The following is a 9,179-nucleotide window of genomic DNA, read 5'->3' as shown; positions in this document are numbered from 1 at the left end:
GGATGATAATGAACTTCAATATCATAGTCTTTGATAAGCTCTAGCCATCGTTTTTTCCTCATATTCAGATCAGCTTGTGTGAAGATATATTTGAGACTCTTATGGTCGGTGTAGATATTGCAATGAGTTCTCATAAGATGATGCCTCCATATTTTGAGAGCATGGACAACTGCCGCTAACTCCAGATCATGAGTGGGGTAATTCTTCTCATGAGTCCGTAGTGCTCGTGATGCATAAGCAATCACCTGGTTGTTTTCCATAAGAACACATCTGAGTCCAGTGCCAGAAGCATCACAATACACATCAAATGGCTTTGTATTGTCTGGTTTAGCCAGTACTGGAGCAGTAGTTAGTTGCGCTCGAAGAGTGTGGAATGCTTCTTCACATTTATTATCCCAAACAAACTTAACTCCTTTCTTCAATAATTCTGTCATTGGTTTGGCTATTCTGGAGAAATCCAGAATGAAACGACGATAATAACCGGCTAAACCCAGGAAACTTCTGATCTGATGAACTGAAGTAGGGGGTTTCCAATCCATTACTTCTTGAACTTTGCTTGGATCAACGGATATGCCTTCACTGGAGATAGTATGTCCCAGAAATTTGACACTATCCAACCAGAATTCGCATTTGGAGAATTTAGCATATAGGCGATGATCCCGTAGCCTTTGAAGAACCACATGCAAATGCTTAGTATGATCCTCTTCATTTATGGAATAGATCAGAATGTCATCAATAAAAACAACGACAAACTTGTCCAACTCTGGCATAAACACCGAATTCATCAGGTACATGAAGTAAGCCGGTGCATTGGTAAGGCCAAAAGACATAACCAGATACTCATAGAGTCCATATCTAGTAGAGAAGGCCGTCTTTGGTATATCACATGGCCGAATTTTGATTTGATGGTAACCGGAACGGAGATCAATCTTGGAGAAAACCTTAACTCCGGCTAACTGATCAAATAAGATGTCAATGCGGGGAAGAGGATACTTGTTCTTAATCGTCACCGCATTGAGAGGTCTATAATCCACACATAGCCTCAAGCTGTCATCCTTTTTCTTCACGAATAGGGCTGGGCAACCCCAAGGTGAAGCACTTGGTCGAATGTAACCTTTGTCCAGAAGGTCTTGAAGCTGGATCTTTAATTCTGCTAACTCATTTGGTGGCATCCGGTAGGGCCTTTTAGAGATAGGAGCTGTGCCTGGCTGTAACTAAATCACAAACTCAATATCTCTATCAGGGGGTAGTCCGGGCAAATCATCCGGAAATACATCCGTATATTCGCATACTACCGCAATGTCTTCAAGTTTGATATCTTTCATGGCAAAGGTACAAGGAGTGGTGTACTCTTGTAATGGAAGATAAAGGGTAGTGGGTCCGTGGTATGGTGAATTGATCTCAACAGATCGGGAGGAGATATCTAAAAGTACTTTATTTTGGGTCATCCAGTCCATACCCAGAATAACATCCATACCCTCTAGACTTAGAGAAATCAAGTTGGTTTTAATCAACTTGCTACCCAACTGGATTGGTACATGTCTAAGGATCTGATTGGAAGTTATTTTACCACCAGGTGTGGTAATCATGTATTGTGCCGTAGCTTGACTAGATTCCAATCCTACTCTTGCCCCACACTTATTGCTAATAAAACTACGGGTTGCACCAGAATCAAACAGTATAACTGTAGGCTTATGATTGATAGAAAAGGTACCTGTCATAACTGGTGCTCCCTCTGGAAGCTCTGCAAGAGTAGTAAAGTTAATCTTTCCTTGTCGTACTTGCATGACCGGCTTCTTGCCCTTGCCCTGGTTGTTCTACTTCGAGTTTTGACCTTGGGCAGGCTTCTGATTTTGAGGACAAGCCCTGGCAAAGTGATCGAAACATCCACAAGTGAAGCAACGATTGTTGCCATTCGCATGGTTAAATTGTTGATTATTTGGTCCTGGCCCGAACTGTTGCTGTTGGTTATTTTGTCGTAGCCCAGGTTGTTGTTGTTGAAGCATAGGAGGTCTAACGGCTCCTTGTTGCTAGGGTGGCCTGACAACCCATCTACCTAATGGCGTATTCCTCTGCGGAGCCCTAGGAACGGTATTCTGCACTATGTGATACCTCGGTGGCTGCGCACCAGAGAGTCCAGTTGGTGTCTTCCGCTTCTTCTCAGCACGATGTGCTGCTATACAATCATCCTGAGTGATAGCTAGATTCACTAGCTCATTGAAATTGTCAGGGCAGACAAGATTGAGGCGCTCCCGGAGCTTGGTGTTGAGACCGCGGCAGAAACGATCCCGCTTCTTAGCATCACTATCAGCATGATAGCCCGCGTATTGGCACAGGTGGTTGAAAACCTGTGCATATTGCAACCCCGTGCAGGTTCCTTGTGTCAGTGCTAAGAACTCATTCATCTTCCTGTCCATGAGTCCTTCGGGAATATGATGCGCTCTAAAGACGGTCCTGAATTCGTCCCAGAGGACTACATGGTCTGCTGGTAGCATGGCGCGATAATTGTCCCACCAGATACGGGCGGTGCCATGTAACTACTGGGCGGCGAAGAGGGTCTTATTAGCTTTGGAGCATGGAACCGGCAGTAGAGCAAATTTCGACTCAATGGTCCGAAGCCAAGCATCTGCGTCTAGGGGCTCATCCATCTTGTGGAACAGTGGGGGCTGAGTACCAAAGAATTCCTGGTAACCAGCTACTGGTGGAACATGATCTTCACGGCCTCGCTGCTGAGAGCGAGGCTGATTTTGTTGCCCCTGTACTAGTTGTCATATCAGCTCGGTTTGCAAAGCCATGACTTCCGCCAAGCTAGGAGGTGGTGGTGGTGGTTGCTGAGATGCGCTAGCCTGGCCATGGCTAAATCCCTCCGGGGTACCACGTGTAGAGCCCATCATCTAAATCATGGAAGATATTCGTTAGATTATGATTTACTTTTGTTTCCATCGTTAAATGGCACAATGCAAAACGTAGTCTATCAAAAGAAAACAAGGATAGTTGCAAATAGAATGATGTTGATTGTAACAACATGCACATCTCACATTCTATCCAACTAATTTAGCTCAAAAAGCAAGAACGGTGAGGTTTTCACAAGAACAAAGCTATTTATTCCAAACTTCATGTTACAGTCATGGCTATGAATATGTTACAACAAGTTGGCTTCCCTTCAAACTATCTTACATCACTCACTATGTACATGGTTCTACTCCTAAGAGAGTTAAGCCCAAAAGTGTTGACGACCTAAAAATCGTCAAGATTGCCGACTGAAGACTCGCTGCCGAGAGATAGGTCACTGTTCTGAGCTTCGGGCTCTAAACCTTCTTTGATGAGGACATCACTCCTACGGATACAAACGACACTCCTCAAGATGATATACAAGGTCCTATTACTCGCGCACGTGCTCGACAATTGAACTTACAAGTGAGCTCGTTCCTATGTAATGTTTATTGTGAATCTGAGAATAGATTACTACCTAATGACTTAATTGTACTTAGGAACAAAGGAGAGGACCAGCAAGGGCGTGGAGAAGGCCTTGGAGGCGTGGAGGACCAGCAAGGACGTCCGGATCAAGATGGAGGCCCAAACCGATTCGACTTCGTTTCAGTTTCGGACTCCAGGAACAGGCTGCACTAAAACGGACGCCCAGGTTGCATACGAAGTTGGATTTGGGCGCACTTGATATGGATGGAAAGATAATTTCAAGACGCTTCTGATGGATCTGGTATCAGGCCCAAATTCATCTGGAGTCGACGGTAATCATCTGTGGAAGTTAACGTCCAGAATCTGTTCCGGTGCTGCGTCACTGTTTTTGGGCCGATGGCCCGTGTATCGTGTTGGAGCCCAATAGGGGCGCGTCCAGGAGGTTTTGCATGACCTAAACCTTTATTAGCAGCCGCCGCTGCCATCGTGAGACTTGGGTTTTGCTTAGATTATTCTGTCGAGAACAGTTTCGCCGCCGTGTCGGTTTGTGAGACCCCAACTTTGAGATTAATCTTTCATCTGCAGAGTCACTTCAATTGAGTTGCGTTCTTTCGAGTTCTTGCTTGTGTTCTTCGTTGCGCTTGCAGGGATTAGCCTTTTTGGCGAGGTCAACCGGATTGTGACACGATTGATAACCAGAGGAGTTGTGGTGCTAAGATTGCTGGATTCGGGTCTTAGGATCTGAAGCCGGATCGGTGTGTCTCGCTCCGCCTACAACGAGAGTTATCCAGAACCTGACGGAAGATCGGGAACCCACGTCCCCATTATTTGGTATTCAGAGACTCAGGTTTACTGTCAGGTTTTACATCTATCTTTAGTTCGAGTGTTTTTTTGTTGTCTTTCGTCCCATAGTCCACGAAAAGCCAAAAAAAATTAGGGTTTCGTTTTCCCGTCCCATAGCCGTGTTTAGCCTTTTGCATAATTCTTTTTCAGAGTCCGTCGTGTTGAGTTTTGTGTCCTAGTTCATCGTCTTGTTGCTGGTTAGTTCGTGTTTTGGTCCAGTAGTGTTTTTCATCCCCGCTGCCATCAGATCCACCATCGCTTACCACCCGATTTGGGTTTTGCTCTCCACAGAAACCCTAATCGGACCCCCGAACTTCAAACGGCCATAACTCTCACATACGGATTCGGAATCAGGTGAAATTTAACTTTTCGGACAAGAGAAAAAAATTTCACATCCGTCTATCCCCTAGCTTTGCCGGGTTGGGTGATTTCAGAATTGCAAAATTCGCATCAGAAAATTGTCTGTCGGAGCTCAGAAGTTTCTGCACGCTTTTTTAAAGTTTTTACAGAATTTCCATAGGCCACATCTTATAGCCGTTCGAGCTGAAATTTTGTGAGACGCCTATTCTAGTGAGGCAGATTGAGAAAAAAAATATCAAAAAAATAAAAGAAAAAAAAAGTTGATTTCTACTAGTGCCTCCACCTCACGACGAGCTCCATTGAGCCCGATTCAGTGCTGTTTATCATATCCATACTTGATCTTGATCTTGCTTGTTACCATTACTGTTCTAGGACACGTATAGGCCAGCAACTAGGACAAGTGTGCTTTTGGGCCATTATTCAGCATTGCTATCTGATTTTGAATTGTGTTCCACATACTTATACTTTTGAGCCTCCCAAAGCTCCACATATTATCTTCAGATCAATACACCCAGTGGATCTTGCAATCTTGGTACCACTTCCTCAGGTATCACGAACCAGCCACCGGTTGTACCATCCACTGCTCGCACTGGTAAGAACCTTGTAAGGGCTTTGTAAGACGCTCTCGTTAGTTGTGACCTTGAGAGGCACCACCACCTGAGTAGTCAGATTATTAGGGATAACCTTCACTGTTTGTTCCTGTTTTTGTGTCTACCATGGCAGGTGATGATGGAAGTGGGGGTCATACTCCCAAGGACTTCAACAAGTGTGTTAGCCAAGAACAGCTAGATGATGCCAAGAGAGAGATGCACGAGGTCGTCACCAAGGCAGTCACCGAGGCGATCATAGGCCTCAAGCTTGGTGAAATCATTGAGAGGGTTGACAGGCGGATATCCACGCTTACTGACAGGATCGATGTGCTGGAGGCTCGTCCACAGAACAATCAAGATGAGGACATGGTGTATGATGACAAGGGTAATATAGATGAAGCGGCCACACGGGAAGCACGGCTACGCCATCGTCTTCGCCGCAATACACAAGGTATGGGTGGTACTCACAACCACAACCACAACCACCAGCAAGGTAATCAGAATCGTGTACCCGATGATCCTTATGCTAAGGTTAAGTTTACCATACCTTCCTTTTCGGGATATTATGATGCTGAGGGGTACCTTGATTGGGAGATGACAGTAGAGCAGAAATTTAGTGCACACCTTGTACCTGAGCAACATAGAGTTAGACAAGCCACTAGTGAGTTTAAAGATTTTGCTATCATTTGGTGGACCGGTCTAATTGCTGAGGATGCTGCACCTACTACTTGGAATGATCTTAAGTCTGCTATGCGTGATAGATTTGTTCCCCCATCTTACCATAGAGATTTGCGTAAGAAAATGATGCGCTTAGAACAGGGAGATAAAACCGTGCAGGATTATTATGGTGAGCTTCAAAAGGGTTTGATGCGTTGTGCCATAGTTGAGGGAACTGAGGATGCTATATGTAGATTTTACTCGGGTTTGAGGCGTGACATTCAGGACATTGTTGATTACAAAGAATTTCACACTGTCAACCAGTTGTTTCAGTTTGCCATGCTTGCAGAGAAGGAGTTGCAGGGACGTCATTTGCAGAGCAGGAGCAAGGCCACCTACACCCCACGCGCGGCGCCGTCTTCGGGGCTGACCAAGCCTTCCTCTTTTCGATCGCCCCCTCCTGCGAGCAACAAGCGACCAGCAGCTTCGGAAGCTGCCACAATGCCAAAACCATCTCCTGCGCGAACTTCAGACTCAGGTAAAAAGCTTTTGCAGGAGCCAGCCAAGAGTTCGTCCTCTGTGGCCTCGACGGGAGGCACGACCGTTCAGTGCCACCGCTGCCATGTATTTGGACATGTGCGGATGGATTGTCCAAGTCAGCGGGCATACATTGCTACAGAAGACGGCTACATTAGTGCCTCCGACATTGATGATGAAGAAGAAGAAGCAGAAGAGGCTGCGGAGGCCGGCCATGTTCTGGGTAGCGAGAACACAGCAGCCTTCAGGAGCATCATTGTGAAGCGAGTGCTCAGCGTACAGGTACAACAACCAAAGAAGCTTCAACGCCATAATTTGTTCCAGATTTTCTTCGTCATCAACAATCGGCGAGCACGTGTCATCATTGATGGAGGTAGTTGCAATAATTTGGTGAGTTCAGATTTGGTCACCAAGCTTGGCTTGGCCACACGTCCACACCCCCATCCATATTATATTCAGTGGTTTAATGATGCGGGGAAAGCTAAGGTAACACAGTCTTGCAGAGTTTCTTTTTCCATTGGTTCATATGCTAATTCTGTAGATTGTGATGTTGTACCTATGGAGGCGTGTTCGCTTTTGTTGGGTCGACCTTGGGAATTTGATAATGATGCTTTACACCATGGTAGAAGTAATACTTACACCTTCATGCATAAGGGAAATAAAATTACTTTGCTTCCTATGACCCCTGCTGAAATTGTACAAGCTGAAAAAGAACGAGCTGCTACTTTGCATGAAACTAAATCTGAAAATCAGCAAGTTGCTAATTCTGTTTACCCACTTAAAAATGATAAGTCTGCACCTAGTTCCAAGACTGATGGGATTAAATTGAAGGGTGGAGTTTTACTTGCTAGAAAATGTGACCTAGCTGAAATTTCTGATGATGATGTTTGCTACACTTTGGTGTGTAAACAAACACTGTTTTCCCTTGATGATGATGTTAGCTCGATACCTCCTGTTGTCGCTAACCTTTTGCAGGAGTTTGAGGGCATTTTTCCAGCTGAGATACCTCCCGGATTGCCACCTATGAGGGGAATTGAGCATCAGATCGACTTGATTCCGGGAGCGACTTTGCCTAACCGAGCTGCTTATCGAACCAACCCCGACGAGACTAAGGAAATTCAGCGCCAAGTCCAAGAGCTTTTGGACCGCGGGTATGTACGTAAAAGCCTTAGTCCTTGTGCCGTTCCTGTGCTTTTGGTTCCTAAGAAAGATGGTACTTGGCGTATGTGTGTTGATTGTAGAGCCATAAATAACATTACCATTCGATATCGCCATCCTATTCCTAGACTTGATGATATGCTTGATGAGTTGTGTGGTGCTATAATTTTTACAAAGATTGACTTGCGTAGTGGTTACCACCAAATTAGAATGAAACTTGGAGATGAATGGAAAACAGCTTTGAAGACTAAATTCGGCTTGTATGAGTGGTTAGTAATGCCTTTTGGTTTGACTAATGCACCAAGTACTTTCATGCGACTAATGAATGAAGTTTTAAGAGCTTTTATTGGACGATTTGTGGTGGTTTACTTTGATGATATCTTGATTTACAGCAAGTCTTTGGATGAACATATGGATCACTTACGTGCTGTTTTTAATGCTTTACGTGATGCACGTTTATTTGGTAACCTTGACAAGTGCACCTTTTGCACGGATCGAGTTTCTTTTCTTGGCTATGTTGTTACTCCACAGGGAATTGAGGTGGATGAGACTAAAATTGAAGCCATAAAGAGCTGGCCGGTTCCCCAGACCATCACACAGGTGAGGAGTTTTCTTGGTCTTGCAGGATTTTATCGCCGCTTTGTCAAAGATTTCAGCACCATTGCTGCGCCGCTGCACGAGTTGACAAAGAAGGGTGTGGTGTTCCATTGGGGAAAGGCACATGAGGAGTCCTTTTGCACTTTGAAGGACAAGCTTACACATGCTCCTTTGCTGCAACTTCCAAATTTCGGTAAGACTTTTGAGCTTGAATGCGATGCTAGTGGAGTTGGCATTGGAGGTGTCTTGATGCAAGAAGGTAAACCCATTGCTTACTTTAGCGAGAAATTGCATGGCCCTGTTTTGAATTACTCTACGTATGATAAAGAATTGTATGCACTTGTACATTCTTTAGAGACGTGGCGTCACTATTTATGGCCTAAGGAATTTGTTATTCATTCCGATCATGAATCGCTTAAGTATCTTCGTTCTCAAAATAATCTGAATCGTAGACATGCTAAGTGGGTTGAATTTATTGAATCTTTTCCTTACATTATCAAACACAAGAAAGGGAAGGATAATGTGATTGCCGATGCTTTGTCTAGACGTTATACTATGCTGTCCCAACTTGATTGTCGGATTTTTGGGCTTGAATCGATCAAAGAACAATATGCGCTAGACCCTGATTTTAAAGATGTGTTGCTGAATTGTAAAGAGGGACATACATGGAACAAGTTTGTGATAAATGATGGATTTCTGTTTAGAGCTAACCGCATATGCATCCCAGTTGGTTTCGTTCGTCTTTTGTTGATGCAGGAAGCGCATGGAGGAGGTTTGATGGGACATTTTGGTGCGAAGAAGACGGAGGATGTTTTGGCCACACACTTCTTTTGGCCAAGGATGAGGAGAGACGTTGAGCGGTTCGTGGCTCGCTGTAATACATGTCAAAAAGCTAAGTCGCGCTTGAACCCACATGGTTTGTATATGTCTCTTCCTATTCCTTCGGTTCTGTGGGCAGATATTTCTATGGACTTTGTATTGGGATTGCCTCGGACGAAGAGGGGGAGTGATAGCGTTTTT

The 9,179-nt window shown here is 44.7% G+C and overlaps 1 protein-coding gene across 1 annotated transcript; it reads left to right on the top strand.

Annotated features, from left to right (window-relative positions):
- Positions 1-5,336: 5,336 nt before the first annotated feature.
- LOC120674799 lies at positions 5,337-7,696 on the top strand. The gene is made up of 4 exons (XM_039955919.1): positions 5,337-6,777; positions 6,946-7,289; positions 7,380-7,559; positions 7,691-7,696. The coding sequence occupies exons 1-4, from the start codon at positions 5,337-5,339 to the stop codon at positions 7,694-7,696; spliced, it is 1,971 nt and encodes a 656-aa protein (XP_039811853.1).
- Positions 7,697-9,179: the final 1,483 nt, after the last annotated feature.

The sequence above is a fragment of the Panicum virgatum genome, chromosome 5N, assembly GCF_016808335.1.
Source record: "Panicum virgatum strain AP13 chromosome 5N, P.virgatum_v5, whole genome shotgun sequence".
NCBI lineage: Eukaryota > Viridiplantae > Streptophyta > Magnoliopsida > Poales > Poaceae > Panicum > Panicum virgatum.
This window is presented reverse-complemented; position numbering and strand designations above follow the sequence as displayed.

Excerpts from the sequence above, each read along its gene's own strand:
- LOC120674799 (XM_039955919.1), top strand. The coding sequence starts at position 5,337 with ATGGCAGGTGATGATGGAAGTGGGGGTCATACTCCCAAGGACTTCAAC. Across the intron at positions 6,778-6,945 it reads ACGTGTCATCATTGATGGAG|ATTGTGATGTTGTACCTATG; the intron begins GTAGTTGCAATA and ends CTAATTCTGTAG. Across the intron at positions 7,290-7,379 it reads CTGAAATTTCTGATGATGAT|GAGTTTGAGGGCATTTTTCC; the intron begins GTTTGCTACACT and ends AACCTTTTGCAG.